Genomic DNA, 25,249 nt, shown 5'->3' with positions numbered 1-25,249 from the left:
GTTGAATTTTGTCAAAAGCTTTTTCTGCATCTATTGAGATGATCATATGGTTTTTCTCCTTCAGTTTGTTAATATGATGTATCATGTTGATTGATTTGCATATATTGAAGAATCCTTGCATTCCTGGAATAAACCCCACTTGATCATGGTGTATGATCCTTTTAATGTGCTGTTGGATTCTGTTTGCTAGTATTTTGTTGAGGATTTTTGCATCTGTGTTCATCAGTGATATTGGCCTGTAGTTTTCTTTCTTTGTGACTTCTTCGTCTGGTTTTGGTATCAGGGTGATGGTGGCCTCGTAGAATGAGTTGGGGAGTGTTCCTCCCTCTGCAATATTTTGGAAGAGTTTGAGAAGGATAGGTATTAGGTATTCTCTAAATGTTTGATAGAATTCGCCTGTGAAGCCATCTGGTCCTGGGCTTTTGTTTGTTGGTAGATTTTTAATCACATTTTCAATTTCAGTGCTTGTGATTGGTGTGTTCATATTTTCTATTTCTTCCTGGTTCAGTGTCGGCAGGTTGTGCATTGCTAAGAATCTGTCCATTTCTTCCAGGTTGTCCATTTTATTGGCATAGAGTTGCTTGTAGTAATCTCTCATGATCGTTTGTATTTCTGCAGTGTCAGTGGTTACTTCTCCTTTTTCATTTCTAATTCTATTGATTTGAGTCTTCTCCCTTTTTCTCTTGATGAGTCTGGCTAATGGTTTATCAATTTTGTTTATCTTCTCAAAGAACCAGCTTTTAGTTTTATTGATCTTTGCTATTGTCTCCTTCATTTCTTTTTCATTTATTTCTGATCTGATCTTTATGATATCTTTCCTTCTGCTAGCTTTGGCGTTTTTTTGTTCTTCTTTCTCTGATTGCTTTAGGTGCAAGGTTAGGTTGTTTATTCGAGATGTTTCCTGTTTCTTGATGTAGGCTTGTGTTGCTGTAAACTTCCCTCTCAGAACTGCTTTTGCTGCATCCCATAGGTTTTGGGTCGTCGTGTCTCCACTGTCATTTGTTTCTAGGTATTTTTTGATTTCCCCTTTGATTTCTTCAGAGATCACTTCGTTATTAAGTAGTGTATCGTGTAGCCTCCATGTGTTTGTATTTTTTACAGATCTTTTCCTATAATTGATATCTAGTCTCATAGCGTTGTGGTCGGAAAAGATACTTGATAAGATTTCAATTTTCTTAAATTTACCAAGGCTTGATTTGTGACCCAAGATATGATCTATCCTGGAGAATGTTCCGTGAGCACTTGAGAAAAATGTGTACTCTGTTGTTTTTGGGTGGAATATCCTATAAATATCAATTAAGTCCATCTTGTTTAATGTACCATTTAAAGCTTGTGTTTCCTTATTTATTTTCATTTTGGATGATCTGTCCATTGGTGAAAGTAGGGTGTTAAAGTCCCCTACTATGATTGTGTTACTGTTGATTTCCCCTTTTATGGCTGTTAGTATTTTCCTTATGTATTGAGGTGCTTCTATGTTGGGTGCATAAATATTTACAATTTTTATACCTTCTTCTTGGATCGATCCCTTGATCATTGTATAGTGTCCTTCTTTGTCTCTTGTAATAGTCTTTATTTTAAAGTCTATTTTGTCTGATATGAGAATTGTTACTCCAGCTTTCTTTTGATTTCCATTTGCATGGAATATCTTTTTCCATCCCCTCACTTTCAGTCTGTATGTGTCCCTAGGTCTGAAGTGGGTCTCTTGTAGACAGCATATATATGGGTCTTGTTTTTGTATCCCTTCAGCCAGTCTGTCTTTTGGTGGGAGCATTTAATCCATTTACACTTAAGGTAATTATCGATATGTATGTTCCTATTCCCATTTTCTTAAATGTTTTGGGTTTGTTATTGTAGGTGTTTTCCTTCTCTTGTGTTTCTTGCCTAGAGAAGTTCCTTTAGCATTTGTTGTAAAGCTGGTTTGGTGGTGCTGAACTCTCTCAGCTTTTGCTTGTCTGTAAAGGTTTTAATTTCTCCATCAAATCTGAATGAGATCCTTGCTGGGTAGAGTAATCTTTGTTGTAGGTTTTTCTCCTTCATCACTTTAAGTATATCCTGCCACTCCCTTCTGGTTTGCAGAGTTTCTGCTGAAAGATCAGCTGTTAACCTTATGGGGATTCCCTTGTGTGTTATTTGTTGTTTTTCCCTTGCTGCTTTTAATATGTTTTCTTTATATTTAATTTTTGACAGTTTGATTAATATGTGTCTTGGTGTGTTTCTCCTTGGTTTTATCCTGTATGGGACTCTCTGTGCTTCCAGGACTTGATTAACTATTTCTTTTCCCATATTAGGGAAGTTTTCAACTATAATCTCTTCAAATATTTTCTCAGTCCCTTTCTTTTTCTCTTCTTCTTCTGGGACCCCTATATAATGTTGTCCCAGAGTTTTCTGAGACTGTCCTCAATTCTTTTCATTCTTTTTTCTTTATTCTTCTCTGCAGTAGTTATTTCCAGTATTTTGTCTTCCAGGTCACTTACCCGTTCTCCTGCCTCTGTTATTCTACTATTGATCCCTTCTAGAGTATTTTTAATTTTACTTATTGTGTTTTTCATCGTTGCTTGGTTCCTCTTTAGTTCTTCTACGTCCTTGTTAAATGTTTCTTGCATTTTGTCTATTCTGTTTCCAAGATTTTGGATCATCTTTACTATCATTATTCTGAATTCTTTTTCAGGTAGACTGTCTATTTCCTCTTCATTTGTTAGGTCTGGTGTGTTTTGACCCTGCTCCTTCATCTGCTGCATGTTTTTCTGTCTTCTCATTTTGCTTATCTTACTGTGTTTGGGGTCTCCTTTTCACAGGCTGCAGGTTCGTAGTTCCTGTTGTTTTTGGTATCTGTCCCTAGTGGCTAAGGTTGGTTCAGTGGGTTGTGTAGGCTTCCTGGTGGAGGGGACTAGTGCCTGTGTTCTGGTGGATGAGGCTGGATCTTGTCTTTCTGGTGGGCACATCCACGTCTGGTGGTTTGTTTTGGGGTGTCTGTGACCTTATTATGATTTTAGGCAGTGTCTCTGCTAATGGATGGGGCTGTGTTCCTGTCTTGCTAGTTGTTTGGCATAGGGTGTCCAGCACTGTAGCTTGCTGGTTGTTGAGTGAAGCTGGGTCTTGATGTCGAGATGGAGATCTCTCAGAGATTTTCACCGTTTGGTATTACGTGGAGCTGGGAGGTCTCTTGTGGACCAGTGTCCTGATGTTGGCTCTCCCACCTCAGAGGCACAGCCCTGATGCCTGGCTGGAGCACCAAGAGCCTTTCATCCACATGGCTCAGAATAAAAGGGAGAAAAAATGGAAAGAAAGAAAGAAAGAGGATATAATAAAATAAAATAAAGTAAAGCTATTATAATAAAAAATAAGAAAAAAATTATTAAGAAAAAATTTATTAAGAGAAATTTTTAAAAAAGTAAAAAAAAAATAAATTTATTAATTTTTTATAATAAAAAGTAAGGAAAAAGTTAAGAAAAAAATTGTTAAGAAAAAATTTTTTTTTAATTTTTTAAAATAAAAAATAAGGAAAAAATTATGAGAATAAAATTATTAAGAAAACAAAATTTTTAAGAAAAAAAAAAAACAAATAATGGACGGATCGAACCCTAGGACAAATGGTGAAAGCAAAGCTATACAGACAAAATCTCACCCAGAAGCATATACATATACACTCACAAAAAAAAGGGAAAGGGGAAAAATTAATATATCCTGCTCCCAAAGTCCACCCCCTGAATTTGGGATGATTCCTTGTCTATTCAGGTATTCAACAGATGCAGGTACATTGCGTTGTTTGTGGAGCTTTAATCTGCTGCTTCTGAGGCTGCTGGGAGAAATTTTGCTTTCTCTTCTTTGTTCATACAGCTCCTGGGATTCAGCTTTGGATTTGGACCCGCCTCTGCGTGTAGGTCGCCTGAGGGTGTCTGTTCTTCTCAGACAGGACGGGGTTAAAGGAGCAGCTGCTTCCGGGGCTCTGGCTCACTCAGGCCGGGGGGGAGGGAGTGGTACGGAGGAGGCGGGGCGAGCCTGCGGCGGCAGAGGCCGGCATGAAGTTACAGCAGCCCGAGGCGCACCGTGCGTTCTCCTGGGGAAGTTGTCCCTGGATCACGGGACCCTGGCAGTGGCGGGCTGCACAGGCTCCCGGGAGGGCAGGTGTGGAGAGTGATCTGTGCTCGCACACAGGCTTCTTGGTGGCTGCAGCAGCAGCCTTAGCGTCTCATGCCCGTCTCTGGGGTCCGTGCTGATGGCCGCGGCTCGCGCCCATCTCTGGAGCTCGTTTAGGCGGCACTCTGAATCCCCTCTCCTCACGCACCGCGAAACAGAGGTAAGAAAAAGTCTCTTGCCTCTTTGGCAGCTCCAGACTTTTTCCCGGACTCCCTCCCGGCTAGCTGTGGCTCACTAACCCCTTCAGGCTGTGTTCACGCCGCCAACCCCAGTCCTCTCTCGACCGAAGCCCAAGCCTCAGTTCCCAGCCCCGCCTGCCCCGGCGGGAGAGCAGACAAGCCTCTCGGGCTGGTGAGTGCTGCTCGGCGCCGAGCCTCTGTGCGGGAATCCCTCCGCTTTGCCCTCCGCACCCCTGTGGCTGCGCTCTCCTCCGTGGCTCCAAAGCTTCCCCCCTCCGCCACCCGCAGTCTCCACCCGTGAAGGGGCTTCCTAGTGTGTGGAAACCTTTCCTCCTTCACGGCTCCCTCCCACTGGTGCAGGTCCCGTCCCTATTCTTTTGTCTGTTATTTCTTTTTTCTTTTGCCCTACCCAAGTACGTGGGGAGTTTCTTGCCTTTTGGGAGGTCTGACGTCTTCTGCCAGCGTTCAGTGGGTGTTCTGTAGGAGCAGTTCCATGTGTAGATGTATTTCTGATGTATCTGTGGGAAGGAAGGTGATCTCCGCATCTTACTCTTCCGCCATCTTGCCCAGACCCCCTGAACCACATTATTTAACACATTTTGTATACCTTTAAATTTTACTCAGAAATTGTTTTCTTTATTGCTCTTGTTTACTGAGCTATCTACTCTCAGCCTTTGTTTGTTTATGCTATAGAAGCAAGGGGTACATAGGATACTGTTTACAGATATTTGCTACTCTTCCCTGGGCAGGATTATACTTTTCCATCCCATTGATTTCAGGCATGGCACTTGCTTTGGCCAATCAAATGTGAGTGGACGTGACATGAGTCTCTTACAAGCAGATGCTCTAAGAGCCAGTGTGTGACCATGTTCCCTCTGCACAATAACCAAAGATGTTTCAGATAGAGGCTATTTCATGAGCCTCCCAGTTCATCCCTTCAAGATGAAGAGCCACAATCAACCTGCTATTGATGCATAACATTATTGAGAAATAATCCTTTGTAATTATAAACCACAGACATTTGGGCCACTTGTTACTATAGTATAACCTAACCAGTCCTGATTGATACACTTGTAAAACTAATTCTCTGTTCAAACTTCCAAAGAATTTCTAACTCATTCTGGTTTTAAATATAGACCATAAGCAGGAAATTAGGTAGAAACTGACCAGTGATGAAAAGATTAACCTGTGAGCAATGGAGAAACAATACATGTTTTCTGGGCAAGCTTCTGACAAAATAAATTTGATATTTTGGAGATTTAATGTCAGAGCAGTGCATAGGTATATTATAATATGGAAGACTCACTTTTGAATAGAACAGTAAATTGAGGAGTTTCTCAAATATCTGATTCTCTGCATTGGTACCAATGAGTAGTTTATGTATATTTAGATATTTTGATTATTAGTTGATATTGATACTATAAGCCAAGGCACATAAAACTAGAAAAGGAAAAGCTGACAAGCTGTGATCAACTTAACGAGTTGAATTTATAGTTCAACAAAATAATCAGTAGGTTACATATTGTACATGCCTATATTGATTTAAAGAAACCTGGTAGTAATCTCTCTTTAACTCCTCACAAAAAGAAATCACCAGGTCTATTTCCCTCTTAAATATTTCCTTAATCTATCCCCTCTTATTCTTACCACCACTGCTTTTACTCGGGTCTTCATCATCTCTTACTAAAGCCCCCTAATTAATCTTTGCAGTGTGGCTCTCCTCCAGGCTATGTTTATCACAATGCCTGGACAGTATTACTGAAACACAAACGTGACCATCTTATTTCCTCGCATACGACCCTTGTGGTTCAACATCTCCTAGAAGATAAGGCTCAAGCTCCTTCATGTAGCATACAAGGCCTTCCTGGAAAGGCAGCATGGCCTAGTGGTTATGAGAATGAGTTTTAGAACCAGACTGCCTGAGTTTGAAAACAGGTCTGCTCCGATTAGCTGAGTGGCCTTAACTAAATATTTACAACAGTATGTCTGTAAAAATGTTAGCTTTTATTAATATTGTATGGTTTCTCCTTTACTTCCTGTGCTTACTTTCCGACTGTTTTGCAGTTACCCAAGGGCACCTGGCAGTTTTTCATCTCTGTTCTTTAATTCCTTTGACGTTACTCATAACTCTTTCCCTCTCCCACCACCCTCACCCCCAAACTGGCTAATGCTGTCTCATCTTTTAACATTTAGTTCAACGATGGTTTTAAAACTTAAGATTAAGTGACTTATTTATCTCTTGTAAAAATAAAATACAGTGTGTGTGTGTGAAAAAAAAAAGATTAAGTGACTTTTCCTTGAATAGGTAGGATATTTCTTTATGATTCAATATCCATCCATATCTCTATTATTACACTTATCACATGGTATGATATTATAATGTTCCTGTATCTGTTCACCTCTATGAGACCACAGGCAACTTGAAAGCAGGAATTATGTCTCATTCATCTTTGTCCCTAGTACCGTTCCTGGTACATAATAGACATGCAATAGAAATGTTTGTTCAATATATAGAAAATTGCTAAATAAAGAAATGATTATTATTTCGCAAATCACTCTTGAACTCACTCTTTATTTTGTGGTTCAGTGTTGCTTGATCAAGATCGCTGTGATAAATTTTCTTTAAAATTTATTTCCAGAGAAAGTCATTTCTCTCTTGAATTCTTAATGCTTTCTTTTATATGGCAAAGATAACCTAGTTTCCTATCTTGCTTTGATTATCTCCACTCATAAAACTAAAATAGTGCTCTTTTCCAATAACTGAATTGGCTTAAGTGGCTAATATTTTAGTTTTCTTATATTAAATTAATAAATTGTACTTAAATTACAGGCAATTTAAAATTATTGTTTGTAGTGAGGGGAATAAATATATTGAATTTTCATGGTGTGATAAAAAGAATAAAATGGGCACATAAATGGAATTAACTGTATCTGGTGTGAGTATTGACATTATTTATAAACTTGATTCCAATTATTTGTAAATAAAGACTGTATAACTGTTTGAAATTAAATTGAAGAATCTAATAGATTATAATAATTGTGTATGGTTTATAATGATTTTGTATAATGTGTATATATAGTTTTAGTGTTAAAGGAATTGTCACTTGGAATAAAGAAGCATTGTTTTTTGTACCCAGAGTATTTTCAGCATATTTGTTTATCTAATATATTATAACCGAAGACCTGCTTTTTATAGGACATTAACAAGTGCTGGTAAAGACCTGCATGATAATTTTCTGAAGGCTCTGGCAATGAGAGAAGAAGACAATCGCAGTGGAATAGTGAGCGTGAGTACACTTCATTCAAAGGCTAAAAATGTATACCTTAAAGGCACAGTTAGTATATAATATATAGTTAGTTAATAATATAACTTTTACTACTGTCTCTGAAAGGTAATTCATGAGGGATGTAATATAGCTCTTTATTATTTATATATTATAAGAATATATGTAGAAAAAATTTATTCCAATTTACATCTGTAGAAGTAGCCAAATGGTGAAAAATGTTAGTAGTATTCTATGTATTTGTTGTGGAGAAAATGTCTGTATTTGGCAGACTGGTTGTCATCTCCAACTCTGTGCTACTCCTATGTTGAAACTTCCTGCGTCTTTTCAACCCAAGCTCCTACTACACTTCTTCAAATCATGTCATCCACTCATCCCCAAGGTTTTCCCCCACCTACCTGATTCGCGCTACCTATAGAAGATAGAGTCTGCCCTATAGTCTTCCTATCTGAGGAGGTGTGATAGAAACCACATAATGGAGAGATATGATTTTGAATCATACAAGGAGAGCATGCTCTTGCTTTATTAAAATATGTGCTAGATCAAATATTTAAAATTGCTAATATTATTTGGAATATTTGCTTTCATGCTTTGCTAATATAATATTGGTGATAACAGTCTTCTGTAAGTCTCAAAATGTTCCAAGTAAGGATAAAAATAGACAAATATTCATGCTGAAACTGTAATAGTGAATTACAGAAAAATAATCAGAAGTAGTACGATGAAAAATTTAGAGCAACAGAAAAATATGTTATAAGGATGTCTATTTTTACCAAAGTTTTCTCAATAAAAAAGTTGGCATTTTTCTCACTATCATGTCCCTTGAAAATTTCACATGCAGGTAAAATCCTCAGTGTTCTTCAGAAAGAAAAAAAAAAGCATGCCTTCGTTAGAGAATTGTATAGAATGATCCTGGACTTGAAAGCAGGGAAAGTTTCTTGGTGGAAGTTGGCTGAGTGAGGTTGGAAATATGGGTGGGGACTAGACTTAGAGGACTTTGTCAATCACAACAGAAAAGTTTGGAATTTACCTGACCATTAATAGAAGGAGCAGCTAGAAAGGTAGGAAGAAAGGCAGAAAACTGTGGTGACATAGGAATCCATGGTAAGGACTTTCAAGAAGGAACAAACGATCATCAGTGATCAAGCAGGATAAGAACTGAAAAAGGATCTGTTGTATTTGGGAACATGCACATTTAAAAGAAAAAAAAAATTGACATGAACAAATTCCATTCATAGGAAGGATAGAAGTAAGGTTTCTTAGGGTTGAAAAAAAAATGGCCCATGGTTAAACAGTAGCATCAATAAACACAAACAGCGTTAGAGACGCTAGGCCCATTTTTTTTTTACTGCAATGGTGTACTTCCTCTCAAAAATGTCTTTTTAACTTTTCTATCCTATTGGTATTTCCTTTAACAATGAATGATGACATCATCCACTCATTTACCCAGATCGGAAGTATGTAAGTTATAATAAACTTTTTTTATTTTAAAGTCTTTATTGAATTTGTTACAATATTGCTTCTGTTTTTTATATTTCGGTTTTTTGGCCACGAGGCACGTGGGATCTAGCTCCCCGACCAGGGATCGAACCTGCACCCCCTGCATTGGAGGTGAAGTCTTAACCACTGGCCCGCTGAGGAAATCCCATAATAAACTCTTTATTCTCTCATCTAGATTCAAACACCCATCATATCTTAAATATATTACTCTAACAGCCTCCTAAATGATACACCTGTGTATTTTCTTGGCTGACTCCCATCCATTTTCCAATCACTCAACATATATTTCTTGTGTACCTGCTCAAGCCTGGAACTGTTTTAGTCGCTGGGACACTGGAGCACTGCAGAATCTATGACCTTAAAGTGTTTATATTTTAGAGAGGGAGATAAAAAATTAGTAAACAAAATAAAAATGGAACACTTAATTTCAGCTCTGTATAGGTGCTATGAAGAACATAGAATTAGAATATGGAATATAGAGTGAATAGGCAGTGGTCGGTTGCTTTATCTACTGTATACAGGAAAAATTACTTTAAGGAGGTGACATCTGTTGAGACTTGAATGAAATGGGGAAGATAGCCATGGAATTTGAAGGGTGAGATACCCCAAAGAGATAAATATTGGAGAGGGAGAGATATCCCAAGAAGAAGGAACATGTATTAAAATCTCCTGAGATAACAACAATCATGGCATATTCAAGAGATGGTAAGAAGACCAGAATAGCTGGAAGGCAGCTATTGAACGGAATTAGAAAGACAGATGAGATCAGAGAGGAGGTCAGCAGCCAGCATGTAGGTTTTAAGGAATTTTGATTTTATTCTTTTTAAATTTTTATATTTATTCTTTTATTATTGTGATAGAAAGTTGGTGGACAGATGATCTTTAGCAGAGAAGTGACCCGATCTGGTTTACACTTTAGAAAGATTGATCTCATTGTTGCTGTGTGGGGTAGGAGAATGTGATGAAGAAGTCTAGAGCCAGAAGCAAGGAGATAAGTTAGGGAGCTCTTGTAATCAACCAGCAAGAGACGAAACTCTCAAAACAGCATGGTTGTAGTTGAGATGGAGGGAACTTACTGAATTGTGTCTATGTTTTGGAGGCAAAGCAGACAGGACTCACTGATGGATTGGATGTGGAATATTAAAAAAGAGGAAATTAGGATGACTTCTAGGCTTTTAGTTTGAACAGGTGGAGATGATGGTGGCACTTACTGTGACAGGGAAACTTATTTCAGGAATCAATAATGAAGTAGCTCTGTTTTGGCTATATTAATTTTGTGATGCCTATTAAATATCCAAGTGGAGAAGTTGATTGGTTATTTACATATATTGGTTTGGAACTTGGGAGAAGTTTTGGCTAGGATATAAATCTGAAAGCTATCAACATCTAAATGGTATGTAAAGTCATGGGCTTGCAAAAGTTTACCAGGCAGAGAGTGTGGGTAGAGAGAGTGAGGTTCTATGACAGATTTTTAGGACACTCCAACATTTTGAGATCTGAAATGTGTGAAAGAACTAGCTAAGGAACCTGAGAAGTAACAGGTAGGAGAAAAATCAGGTGAGAGCCATGCTATAGACATGGGAAAAGAAAAAATTTCAAAGGCAGGAATGCTCACCATGTCACATGCTGCTGAGAGGTTAAATAAGATGATCAATTAGTTTCTCATGGCTGCCATAACAAGTTATCACAAACTGAGTGGCTTGAAACAACAGAAATTTGTTCTCTCACAGTTCTTCTGGAGGCCAGAAGTCTGAAATCAAGGTGTCAGCGGAACCATTCTGAAGCGTCTAGGGGAGACTCTATTCCATGCCTTTCCCTTAGCTTCTGGTGTGTCTGAGTCATTGGTGTTCTTTGGTTTGTAGAGACATCACTCTAACCTCTGCCTCCATCATCACATGGCATTCTCCTTATGTATCTGTGTCTCTGTCTTCTTTTCTTATAAAGACACCAGTCATTGGATTAGCACCCCCTCCCCTGGTTGAATACGACTTAATATTAATTCCATTACATCTACAAAGAGCCTATGTCCAAATAAGGTTATTTTCACAGGTACCAAGTGTTAAGATCTCAACATATCTTTTGGGGGGGGGCATACAAATGATGAAAAGTTTGCTATTGTTTTTGGCTAGGTAAATATCATTGAATATGTTGATGAGGGCTGTTTCAGTGGTGGGCTGTGGTTAAATGTCTTGTTGGAGTATGTATAGAAAAGAAGAAAGTGTGTAAGTGAAGATAAGGAGGTCAACTGTTTTTGAGGATTTTTGCAGTGAAGTCTAACTTAGACCTTGAATGACAGCTGGTACAGGGCTGGGGGTCTAGGAAGTTTGTTTTAAGATGGATAATATTAACCAAGTTTATGTTAACGGGAATGACCCAGTAGAGAGAGGGATATTGATGGCACAGTGGACAAAGGGGATCTTTGCTGGGATTCAGAGCACCAGGAAAGGGTTTGTCTCTGAGAGGGGCAGAAGCCACTAGCAGGAGGGAAGAAAGAGTATATAGGCACATCTGCCAAATAGGTTGGTGGATTTAGATTTGGGAAGATGAGATAGCTCTGCTGTGAGTTTATTTTTTTCTACATTGCTGCTCCAAATGACCTTTAATTACATTGTTATGGTTTTTCTCCCCTTAGAAAATATAAATTTAACTTTTTTTGAGTCATTTAATGTTGGGTAGGTTGTCACTGATTTGGAAACAAGCGTCTTTTTTAGATTCATAGCTTGCTTGGTGACTTTGAAAATAACATATGGTCATTTATTTGGGCCTTTGAATTTGTGATACTGTTATAATCAGCAGACTACATATAATTGTATCAAGGGTGGCATTTAAGACTTAATTTTCTATATCCTAGTCTTGTCTTAATGAAGACTCCAAATAGTTTTAGAGCAAACAATTTACAACAGAATACAACATATTTTAGAAAGATCTAATTATTAGGATCGTGGGCTTACTTTAAAAGCCATTTACTAACTGGATATGCTTTTTAAAAAGTAGTCCTATAAAATAAACAATATTCATGAGATTTGAATCTATATTAATTTAATGTCAGCAGAAATTATATGTGAATTTTATGAGGTCTGAACTCTCTGAGGGAAATGACTATTTCCTGAGCATTGAGATTTCTCTACATAATGTGTAGGTGCAAAATAAATGGAGAACTTCAACCCAGAGGCACATTTGCTACTCTTTTTGATCCATCTTATTGAAAGTACATACTAGAAAAAATTATGTTAGAGTTTTAGAACTGATGTAGTTGAATTGACCTCCATGGCCTAATAAGGTTTGAAGGGCTAATTTCATAGCAATTTTCCTAGGTAATTTTCTTTAAATGTAGCTAGGAAGTTAGAAGAAGATTGGATTTACTTTCCCACACTCATAACTTTTTATTTTATTTTTAAGTTTGGTGATCCCAGGTTTCAAATGCTATTTAGTGTAATTGGATCTTGTTCTGCGTGTCCTCTTTCTCCCTCTGGTCAACTAATTGCAAATGTGATTTATTAGTTTTCTCCACTTAGGCTTTGAATTTACTCTGCTATAGAGCCTGGAGCTTAGGAAAACAGCACTCCTCTCTGTCTCCCATCTCCAGGGGCCTCCACCCTAATATTTTCAATGTGCAAGTTATAGGATTATTTGCTTATTATATACATTTATACCATTCCCACAAAGCTGCTGCTTGGGTGTGTAGTCTTGGGCTATGCCCTGGGAGAGAATAGGGTTTTATGAAAATTAGAAATTTATATAGCTGCTATTTAAAGAATAAAAATTCTTGAAAATATACTTCCTTTAAAGCTTTCAGTGGCTCAGTGGGTCAGATGTTCTAGATATAGATATTGTTTAGATAAGTCCCTTTTTTAAGAAGCTTGTAGAAAGCCAGAGGTAACTCAATTTAATTCAAGAATTAGTATTATTTCATGATTGCCTCTGAATTTTGTATATAGTGTATACAAAATAATGTGTATGTATAATATATGAATATGTATATATAACATATATATACACATATACAAGCACTATATATAAGCATATATATATGTATGTATAAGCACACATTTCTTTTTTACATCTTTTCCAAAATACTCTGTTTTAAATTACTATGATGCTCCATGCATTTTGTTTAGACAAAACATTGAGCCTTATGTGTAATTCATGTACAAAAATGTTTGAAAGGATTAATTGTGTAGTACTTCAAATGACAGCTACAATGAGTATTTTTTCCTAGTAATATAACTATTTAATTTTATTTCAAATGTGAGCTATTCATGTAAGAAAACATTTCTACCTCATGACTCATGTATTTCAGATTTAAAACTTTTTAAAAGACTAAAATGACTAACCATTTTCTTCTCATTGGTAAGCAGATTTGTTTCCTGGGAAAGCATAGTTTTCTGATTGCTCATTCTATGAAGTGTTTAACACTGCCACCACAATGAGCCATTTATTAAGTGTATGTTTATAACAAGTGCTTGGAAAAGCACATTAAACAGGTCTGGTTCTAGATATCCAGAAACTCAGATCAGAGGCAAATCATAGTGATGCTAGTGGACATAAAAATATTCACAGAGAACTGAACACATTGTGTGAACATATGAGATAGTGCAAAATGCATTTTCTCAGAAAAATCAGTGGAAATGTTAAATAATTAAATATTTAAATGAGAGTGAGATTAAAGGTAATTTTTTTTTTTTTACAATTTCCAGAAATGTCTTAATAGAAATTGTTGAATTACACAGGATGCTTGAATGAAGATGTTACATCCTGAGAGCATTTCATGTTCATGATAGAGGCTAAGGAAAATATTTGAGGTCAAGATGTGATGATTGTATAAAGAAAAGACTAGATAGACAGCAGCGTGAAGAGGTAAAATGAGTTCTTCCGAGACAATAGTTTCCAATTTCTTTCTAAACTGCTCTGAATTTTTTATATAGTTGGTTAATCTTTTTTTTCTCTCCTATCTTGGTGTCTATGACATGATTATCTTATAGTTTTCCAACTTTCTTCTGACTTTGATCTCAGTCTCTTTCTTGGGCTGACCACCATATACCTCCATTTGACCTGCATCTCTTCCACTATACACATTTTCCCTTGGTGAATCACCCAGACCCATGAACTCACTAACTGTATGCTTCTTGCTACCAAAACAGAGGCTTAGCTCTTTGCTGTCCATCTATTTATTAATTTATTCACTTATTTAGTAAATTGTGATAACTGGTTCTGTACAAGGCATTGTATGAGCTTCTGGGGATACAGTGGACAGCAAATGCCTTACAGAGCTTAGAGTTGCTTGGAAAAGAAAGTGTATGATCAAGTAAACATACAGATAAAGTAAAATTGCAACTGTGATAAGTGCTATGAATGAAAAACACAAAAAGTTCTGATTGCGTTTAAGTAGGTTGAGAGATGATATGATCAGATTTTTAGACAAAAAAATCAGTGTGCTATCAATATAGAGAATAATTTATAGAAAGCATAAAGCAGATGCTTTATTTTTTGCAATGCAATAAATGCATTGCAAGTTCTGATAAGAGAAGGTGAGATGGTAGCCTGGACGAGAAAGATGATAGGGAAGATAAAGAAGATTTGAGAGTTATTTAGAAGGTAAACTGGGCAGGAATTGGTGACAGGATATGGCTAAGGAGGGGGCTGAGGCAAAGGGAGTGGCCATGGATAATTGGCCTTCACAGCTGGATAGAAGGTGCTGCTACTCTTTGAGACATGGGGCAGTGAAAGATAGGGGAATGGGGTACAGAGATCATGGGTCTGATTTTGGACATACTGAGTTTGAGTTGTCTTTGATGAAAGAAGTTGTTGAGGTGTTAAGTAGAGAGCTGGAGAAGAAGATCTAAACTCTATTCCAATGTTTATCTCCACATTGCTATACCTCAGATACTTACATTTAATCTATAGCTAATTCAAATTTCTGTTCCTCTTCTGTTCCTCAGTTATCACACCCAGTTGGTGACCAAACCTGGTCAACTCTACCTTGTAAATATGTCTCAAATAAATGTGGGAGAGGTGACAAGAAAGCCAAAGCGGTGGGCGACAGACAGCTCGGAGGGCTCTGTTGTGCTGTGCTCAGTACCGTGGGTAATGCCCTGAAGATGATGGCTATCCATGAAAGAATTTAGACAAATGGTCCATGTGATCCAATGTGTATTTTAAGACTACATCGGGGGCAGGATGTAAGGAAAAGCATGTGTCTATAGAGATAGGAGATGAGATATGAGACAGGGAGATCAACTGAGAGGACACTGTAACATTTCAGATAGATAATAAAAGGCTGGGATAAAGAAATGACAGAATGAGTGGTGGGAAAGGATGGATATGTGTAATTCAGGAGATAACTTTGTTTTTTTGATAAGGAAATGGTGAGAGGAAGTTTTGAATACTGTTTATGCATTTCAGTTTGGGGGATTCAATAGAGCATATAAACAGCTGACAATAATTTTATTTATGGGAAGAGAAGTGTGATCCTGGCTTTAGAGGATTTAGTGTAGTTTTAGAGAAGTTGGAGTAGACAGTAACTAGTCTAAAGTTCCAGATTTACTATTTACCCAGTATTACAAATTTCTAAAGGACTATGCTAGTTTTCCCTAAACCACAATATCCTGCTCTGTAATGTAGAGATTAAAAGGATACCCTCATCCTAATACTGACTGAGTATTGAAAAGAAAATAAAGGTTAAACACTTGGCACACTGCATGATACATGACAAGTATTTAATAAATAATGTGGACCAGTCCCTCCCATCAGGAAACTTGCTCAAGCCTCTTAGATAGCGTCATCCACCAGAGGGCAGACAGCAGAAACAAGAAGAACTACAATCCTGCAGCCTGTGGGGAAAAAAACCACATTCACAGAAAGACAGACAAGATGAAAAGGCAGAGGGCTATGTACCAGATGAAGGAACAAGATAAAACCCCAGTAAAACAACTAAATGAAGTGGAGATAGGCAACCTTCCAGAAAAAGAATTCAGAATAATGATAGTGAAGATGATCCAGGACCTCAGAAAAAGAATGGAAGCAAAGATCGAGAAGATGCAAGAAATGTTTAACAAAGACCTAGAAGAATTAAAGAACAAACACCTAGAAGAGTTAAAGAACAAACAAACAGAGATGACAAAACAATAACTGAAATGAAAAATACACTAGAAGGAATCAATAGCAGAACTGAGGCAGAAGAACGGATAAGTGACCTGGAAGACAGAATGGTGGAATTCACTGCCATGGAACAGAATAAACAAAAAGAATGAAAAGAAATGAGACAGCATAAGAGACCTCTGGAACAACATTAAACACAACAACATTCACATTATAGGGGTCCCAGAAGGAGAAGAGAGAGAGAAAGGACCCAAGAGAATATTTGAAGAGATTATAGTCAAAAATTTCCCTAACATGGGAAAGGAAATAGCCACCCAAGTCTAGGAAGCACAGAGAGTCCCAGGAAGGATAAACCCAAGGAGGAACACGCTGAGACACATAGTAATCAAATCGACAAAAATTAAAGACAAAGAAAAATTATTGAAAGCAACAAGGGAAAAATGACAAATAATATACAAGGGAACTCACATAAGGTTAACAGCTGATTTCTCAGTGGAAACTCTAAAAGCCAGAAGGGAGTGACATGACATATTTAAAGTGATGAAAAGGAGGAACCTACAGCCAAGATTACTCTACCTGGCAAGGATCTCATTCAGATTCGATGGAGAAATCAAAAGCTTTATAGACAAGCAAAAGCTAAGAGAATTCAGCACCACCCAACCAGCTCTACAACAAATGCTAATGGAACTTCTCTAAGTGGGAAACACAAGAGAAGAAAAAAACCTACAAAACAAACCCAAAAAAATTTTTAAAATGGTAATAGGAACATACATATCAATAATTACCTTAAACGTGAATGGAATAAATGCTCCAACCAAAAGACACAGGCTTGCTGAATGAATACAAAAACAGAACCCATATATATGCTGTCTATAAGAGACCCACTTCAGACCTCGGGGCACATAGAGACTGAAAGTGAGGGGATGGAAAAAGATATTCCATGCAAATTGAAATCAAAAGAAAGCTAGAGTAGCAATACTCATATCAGATAAAATAGACCCTAAAATAAAGAATGTTACAACAGAAAAGGAAGGACACTACATAATGATCAAGGGATCAATCCAAGAAGAAGATATAACAATTATAAATATATATGCACCCAACATAGGAGCACCTCAATACATAAGGCAACTGCTAACAGCTATAAAAGAGGAAATCAACAGTAATACAGTAATAGTGGGGGACTTTAATACCTCACTTACACCAATGGATAGATCATCCAAAATGAAAATAAATAAGGAAACAGAAGCTTTAAATGACACAATAGACCAGATAGATTTAATTGATATTTATAGGACATTTCTATCCAAAAACAGCAGATTACACTTTCTTCTCAAGTGTGCACGGAGCATTCTCCAGGATAGATCACATCTCGGGTCACAAATCAAGCCTCAGTAAATTAAAGAAAATTGAAATCATATGAAGCATCTTTTCTGAATACAACACTATGAGATTAGAAATAAATTACAGGGAAAAAAACGTAAAAAACACAAACATATGGAGGCTAAACAATACGTGACTAAACAACAAAGATATCACTGAAGAAATCAAAGAGGAAATCAAAAAATACCTGGAGACAAATGACAATGAAAACACAATGATCCAAAACCTATGGGATGCAGCAAAAGCAGTTCTAAGAGGGAAGTGTATAGCAATGCCAGCCTACCTCAAGAAACAAGAAAAATCTCAAATAAACAATCTAACCTTACACCTAAAGGAACTAGAGAAAGAAGAACAAACAAAACCCAAAGTTAGCAGAAGGAAAGAAATCATAAAGATCAGAGCAGAAATAAATGAAATAGAAACAAAGAAAACAATAGCAAAGATCAGTAAATCTAAAAGCTTGTTCTTTGGGAAGATAAACAAAATTGATAAACCATTAGCCAGACTCATCAAGAAAAAGAGGGAGAGGACTCAAATCAATAAAATTAGAAATGAAAAAGGAGAAGTTACAACAGACACCGCAGAAATAGAAACCATCCTAAGAGACTACTACAAGCAACTCTATGCCAATAAAATGGACAACCTGGAAGAAGTGGACAAATTCTTAGAAAGGTATAACCTTTCAAGACTGAACCAGGAAGAAACAGAAAATATGAACAGACCAATCACAAGTAATGAAATTGAAACTGTGATTAACAGTCTTCCAACCAGCAAAAGTCCAGGACCAGATGGCTTCACAGGTGAATTCTATCAAACATTTAGAGAAGAGTTAACACCCATCCTTCTCAAACTCTTCCAAAAAATTGCAGAGGAAAGAACACTCCCAAACTCATTCTATGAGGCCACCATCACCCTGATAACAAAACCAGACAAAGATACTACAAAAAAAGAAAATTACAAACCAATATCACTGATGAATATAGATGTAAAAATCCTCAACAAAATACTAACAAACAGAATCCAACAACACATTAAAAGGATCATACACCATGATCAAGTGGGATTTATCCCAGGGATGCAAGGATTCTTCAATATACGCAAATCAATCAATGTGATACACCATATGAACAAACTGAAGAAGAAAAACCATATGATCATCTCAATAGAAGCAGAAAAATCTTTTGACAAAATTCAATACCGATTTATGATAAAACCTCTCCAGAAAGTGGGCATAGAGTGAACCTACCTCAACATAATAAAGGCCATATACAACAAACCCACAGCAAACATCATTCTCAATGGTGAAAAACTGAAAGCATTTCCTCTAAGATCAGGAACAAGACAAGGATGTCCATACTCACCACTATTATTCAACATAGTTTTGGATGTCCTAGCCTTGGCAATCAGAGAAGAAAAAGAAATAAAAGGAATACAAATTGGAAAAGAAGAAGTAAAACTGTCACTGTTTGCAGGTGACATGTTACTATACATAGATAATCCTAAAGATGCCACCAGAAAACTACTAGTGCTAGTCAATGAATTTGGTAAAGTAGCAGGATACAAAATTAATGCACAGAAATCTCTTGCATTCCTATACACTAATGATGAAAAATCTGAAAGAGAAATTAAGGAAACAGTCCCATTTACAATTGCAACAAAAAGAATAAAATACCTAGGAATAAACCTACCTAGGGAGACAAAAGACCTGTATGCAGAAAACTATAAGACAGTGATGAAAGAAATTAAAGATGATACAAACAGATGGAGAGATATACCATGTTCTTGGATTGGAAGAATAAATATTGTGAAAATGACTATACTACCCAAAGCAATCTACAGATTCAATGTAATCCCTATCAAATTACCAATGGCATTTTTTACAGAACTAGAACAAAAAATCTTATATTTTGTATGGAGACACTAAAACCCCGAATAGCCAAAGTGGTTTTGAGGGGAAAAAACGGAGCTGGAGGAATCAGACTCCCTGACTTCAGACTATACTACAAAGCTACAGTAATCAAGACAATATGGTACTTGATTGGTACTGGCACAAAGACAGAGATATAGATCAATGGAACAGGATAGAAAGCCCAGAGATAAACCCATGCACCTATGGTCAACTAATCTATGACAAAGGAGGCAAGGATATACAATGGAAAAAAGAGAGTCTCTTCAATAAGTGGTGTGGGAAAACTGGACAGCTCCATGTAAAAGAATGAAATTAGAACACTCCCTAACACCATACACAAAAATAAACTCCAAATGGATTAGAGACCTCAATGTAAGACCGGACACCATAAATCTCTTAGAGGAAAACATAGGAAGAACACTCTTTGACATAAATCACAGCAAGATCTTTTTTGATCCACCTCCTAGAGTAATGGAAATAAAAGCAAAAATAAACAAATGGGACCTACTGAAACTTAAAACCTTTTGCAAAGCAAAAGAAAGTACAAGCAAGATGAAAAGACATCCCTCAGACTGGGAGAAAATATTTGCAAACGAATCAATGGACAAAGGACTAATTTCCAAAATATATAAACAACTCATGCAGCTCAATATTAAAAAAGCAAACAACCCAATCAAAAAATGGGCAGAAGACCTAAATAGATATTTCCCAAACGAAGACATACAGATGGCCAAGAAGCACGTGAAAAGCTGCTCAACATCACTAATTATTAGAGAATTGCAAATCAGAACTACTATAAGGTATCACCTCATACCAGTTAGAATGGGCATCATCCGAAAATCTACAAACAACAAATGCTGGAGAGGGTGTGGAGAAAAGGGAACCCTCTTGCACTGTTGGTGGGAATGTAAATTGATACAGCCACTATGGAGAACAGTATGGAGGTTCCTTAAAAAACTGAAAATAGAATTACCATATGACCCAGCAATCCCACTACTGGGCATATACCCAGACAAAACCATAATTCAAAAAGACACATGCACCCCAATGTTCATTGCAGCACTGTTTACAATAGCCAGGTCATGGAAGCAACCTAAATGCCCATCGACAGATGAATGGATAAAGAAGATGTGCTACATATATACGATGGAATATTACTCAGCCATAAAAAGGAACGAAATTGGGTCATTTGTAGAGACGTGGATGAATCTAGAGACTGTCATACAGAGTGAAGTAAGTCAGAATGAGAAAAACAAATATCGTATAGTAATGCATATATGTGGAACCTAGAAAAATGGTACAGATGAACCAGTTTGCAGGGCACAAATTGAGACACAGATGTAGAGAACAAATGTATGGACACCAAGGGGGGAAAGTGGCGGGGTGGGGATGGTGGTGTGAGGAATTGGGCGATTGGGATTGACATGTATACACTGATGTGTATAATATGGATAACTAACAAGAACCTGCTGTATAAAAAAATAAATAAAATAGAAATAAATAAATAATGTGATTTCTGCAGTAAAAGAAAATATAGCATTGCTAGAGCTAAAACTGTAAATAAAATAGAAATTGTAGAAAGTATGCAATACTTTTGTTTATAGTTTTTAAGGTAAGCATTGAATAGTTTTTAATCCTTTTTTAGAAAAGATCGTAGAAAGGGTTCCTTGAGACCATAGATACTTAATAGATTCTATTAGAGATCTAAAGATTGTTGGTCATTGGGAAGATATTATAGCAATCAGAGTATTTTTAAAAAGCCTTTATGTTATGGATTTTTTTTAATGTTATAGGAAACCATATAGGAAACCACAGTCCCTTTCATTAGTTTTCTGCTCCATGCAAACCACTTTGCTCTTTGCCATAGTATTTGCTGTTTTCCAAAGACTAAAAAGACACAGGCCTTCCCTACAGGGTTTCTAGTGTGATAGGATTACATAACTCTTTTAAGCAGCTAAGTGGCTGGGTGGGGGCGGGTGAGGGGAGTTGTTATATTTCAGATGGTAGTAAACAAAGAATCCTGCATTTATTGATTCCATGGAAACAAAAATAAAAAGTCCCTTCCTAATCAGAGACTGATGAAGATTGAAATGAAGGGTCACAGCTGTTATGGGTTGGGAAAATAGAACCTGTTGACACTTATTTTCCCACTGAATGTTGACTGTGTAAACAGTTACATGGCTGACTAGTTTGGGCTTTGAAGTATGCATTATTGAAGCTGGTATAAAAGCACTGCTTACAGGTTTTCCTTCAGAGTCATTCAAAGAAACTACTGTATGTGGGGCAGGAAAACCTATGAATTAGGCAGTTCCTAATATACCCATTTCCTGTGTTGAAATCTCTATGAAACATAAGATTGTGTCGTATATGACCAGTAACATTGTGCTGACATGATCTTTTCCCTCCTTGCTGTTTTCCAACTTATATAAAATGTTCCCTTTCAAGAAAATGAAGGTATTATACAGATGTTGATTTCCTTTTTAATTGAATCCATGCTTGTCCACTAATAAACCCTATGGAAATTATATGACTCATACAATCTTACCTTCATTTTAAACAAATTACATCAATGTTTGGAAAATAGAATACACATCAACTTCCATTTCACTAAAAAAAAGTATAGTCAACTAGATCTTTAATTTTTTTTATTTCCTGGATAAATATGTGATACAGAGGCAGCGAGAAATTCTAAAGAGTAGAGGTTATGGAGCCATATTCAGCTGAGTTTGATTCTTGGATTTCCCACTTATTATACACTAAGTTCTTCAACTCTACAATCTGAGTTTCCCCACCCACCATATGGGGATCATAATTTTCATATAGTTCAGATACTTCTAGAATAAAATTATGCCATGTTTAAAGCACAAATAAGCCTAATCCTTAGTAGGTGTTTAATAAATTATAAATAGTATGTGTTGTGTTAGTTCAGGTCCTCTAGAAGCCAAGTCTAAGATGCAGATTTTAGTGCAAGTGATGACGTGAGAAAGTTTTCTCACATGAAACCTGTTAAGGGAATGAGGGATACACGATTGTATAGAAGAAAAAGGTAGGCAGAGATGTGGTTTCAGTGGAAATCTAGCCTCAGTCTGATCACACAGGGGGCTCTGGAGCATGAATCGTATCAGATTCGTTCTGCCTTGAGGTAAGGGGGATGTGCTTATCTACACTCTCTGTCCCCTTTCCTGTCTCCATCAATTAACTGTCAGCTGCCACAGGGGTTGGAGGAGGAGGGAAAGTGGCTCCAGTCACCAAAGGACAGTCCTTTCTGAGGGGAGTACAAGTGTGAACCATTAGCCATTAACACCTGCAGCATCTGGAACTGAGTGTACCAGCCTGGGAAAGGGGATCTAGGAGGGACCTCACCAACATATTCTTCAGATGCAAAAGCTTAGTTTCAGCCATTTTTGAAAGAAAAGAATGCCCCTCTTTCAATAATGTAATCTTATAGACAAAAAATATTTTTAAAATATTTAAATTTATCAATCACTTTTATACAAAAATTTATTTCTTTAGTGTTATCTTTCCGTAATCATTTGAATTAAAATAAAATGTATTATACTGCAAAGGCCTCTTCATTCACAAATAATCAGAAGTTCAAACATGGTTTTCAGGTCCAGAAATTTTACATATATTAATATGCTTTCCCATTTAAGTCTTATTTCCACTAGTACATGTCCCCATATAGATAGAATGTTTTGTTAGGATTGACAGAATCAATGACTAGTGACTCTACTCATGAGTGAGCAACCAACCTCACGTTCGAGTGCATTCACCAAAGATATGTTTGTGAATATAGTAAGAAATAAAGTCATCATAAGGAATGGAGATACAGTTTATTACCTGCTAAACACAATGCATTTTCAGATCTAGTACAATATTTTCGGATGCTTTTGGTTGCATGTGGGATATGAAAAACAGTAAAGTTGATATATGGTTACTAAAATTTGAAAATGACTCTCTTTGCCACATTATGGAGTTATTATATTCCCAATGTTCTGTGCAAACCAGTTACCTTGGTTCTTTGTCTAATGGTGAAATGTAGTAGAATTGTTTAGATATTAACAAAGGTCTGAATATCCTAAGAATGCATCACTTTTCTCCATAAATGAAAATAGAGCTAAAAATGTTTTTTAAAAAAGCACCAGTTTACTGACAGCAAGTGCCCTGATATGAAAGATTTTGTGAATTTCCAAGTCCACAGTCCCTTAACCACCAATGTAAAATCCACAAAGCTCTGGTAACCAAAGGACTTTTAAAGTTTGAAATCAAGTAAATTGGCATTGAAACCTGACCTGACATGAGGCTATTTATGGAGTTTATCTCATTTAGTGAGACTATCCTTTTAGTTCATCACAGAAAAATTAATGCGTTAGGTTAATGGATGCTGTCCTAGGCTTATGTGGGAATGTGGATTGATATTTGAATATCCACCATGTTACCTTACCAAAGTCCATATATTCTGAATTCTAAAACAATTCTAGCTCCAGAGATTTCAGATAAAAGTTATGAACCTGTATACATATAATACAAAGTATTAATTATGGTGCAGTGAGCTGTATAAGAAAACAAAACACATCTTAGTGGTTTAATACAATAAAAATTTATCGCTCTCTCATTGTATGCTCAGTCTCTTGTCCAAGTTAAACTCACAGTAGGGCTTTTCCTGTTTCCTGCATTCATTAGGAACCTATATTGATGGATGTGCTCTATTATCTTCATTATAAAGCTTCTGAAAATGCTCTTGATATTGAGAATCCGCTCAGGGAAGAGAGAGAGGAGAATCATGCAGACATTTCTTTATGGGTCAAGCCTGGACGTGTTGTTTACAGTACTCTGTCCCACTTCTTGTGCTTAGGACTCAGTCACATGGCCTCACCTAATTGGGGTGACTGGGAAATGCAGTCTAGCTGAGTGACAGGAGGAAAAGGAAATGTGATTGATGAGCTCCTAGGTGTTCCTGGGATCTGCCACATACGCATACGTACACATTATATTATATATATATATTGCTGTGTCATATTCCCAAAATGTTTAGTCACAGAAAAATTATTTTTTCATTAAGGCCATCAGTGATCTTTAGTAAATGAATGATGTTTACATTTCTAAAAATAATGGGCAAACTCTGAAAAAGAAGAATAATGGTGTGGGTAACCAGTTTTACCAGATAATAATACACATTAAAAGTTTATCATTACTAAATCAATATGGTACTGGAGCGTGAAAAGATAGAATGCTCAACTATGCTAGTAATCAGAGAAATGAAAATTAAAATCAGTTACAGTTCATGCCCATAAGATCGACAAAAATTAAAAAGACTGATCTTTCCAAATGCAGGTGAGGATGTGAAGAAGTAGGAAACCATGTTCAGAGATGGCAGGAGAGTGCATTGTTAAGTGCACTTCAGAGAGCAATATGGCAATATCTGGTTGAAAGAAAGATGTACACAATCTTTAAACTAGTAGATATATATCTAAGAGAAACTGTCGATCATATATATAAGAAGATAATTACAAGTAAGTGCATTATAGCATTGCTTAGAATAGCAAAATAACCTAAATGTTCATAAACATGAGAACGAGTTGTGGTCTATTTATGGAGTGGGATATTGTACAGCATTCAATGTGAAAAGCTAGGTGTATTCTGTATATCAACATGTAGTCATCTTAAAAACATCATTTTAAGTTAAAAGAAAAAAAATTGTGTTTCAGAATGACATGTGCAGGATGAGCCTCCCTCAGTCACTGACAAGCTCTGTTCCT

General features: G+C 36.7%; 1 protein-coding gene across 2 annotated transcripts in view; it reads left to right on the top strand.

The window, feature by feature from the left end:
* CFAP299 (cilia and flagella associated protein 299) overlaps positions 1-25,249 on the top strand; it is a 609,967-nt gene that overhangs the window by 223,476 nt on the left and 361,242 nt on the right. For both annotated transcript variants that reach the window (XM_082463951.1, XM_082463950.1), the window contains exon 3: positions 7,513-7,603. In XM_082463951.1, the coding sequence (XP_082320077.1) occupies positions 7,513-7,603 (91 nt within the window). The remainder of the gene's footprint in view (positions 1-7,512; positions 7,604-25,249) is intronic.

This window comes from Balaenoptera physalus (genome assembly GCF_965194825.1).
Source record: "Balaenoptera physalus genome assembly, chromosome: 5".
In the NCBI taxonomy this organism is placed as follows: Eukaryota; Metazoa; Chordata; class Mammalia; order Artiodactyla; family Balaenopteridae; genus Balaenoptera; species Balaenoptera physalus.
This window is presented reverse-complemented; position numbering and strand designations above follow the sequence as displayed.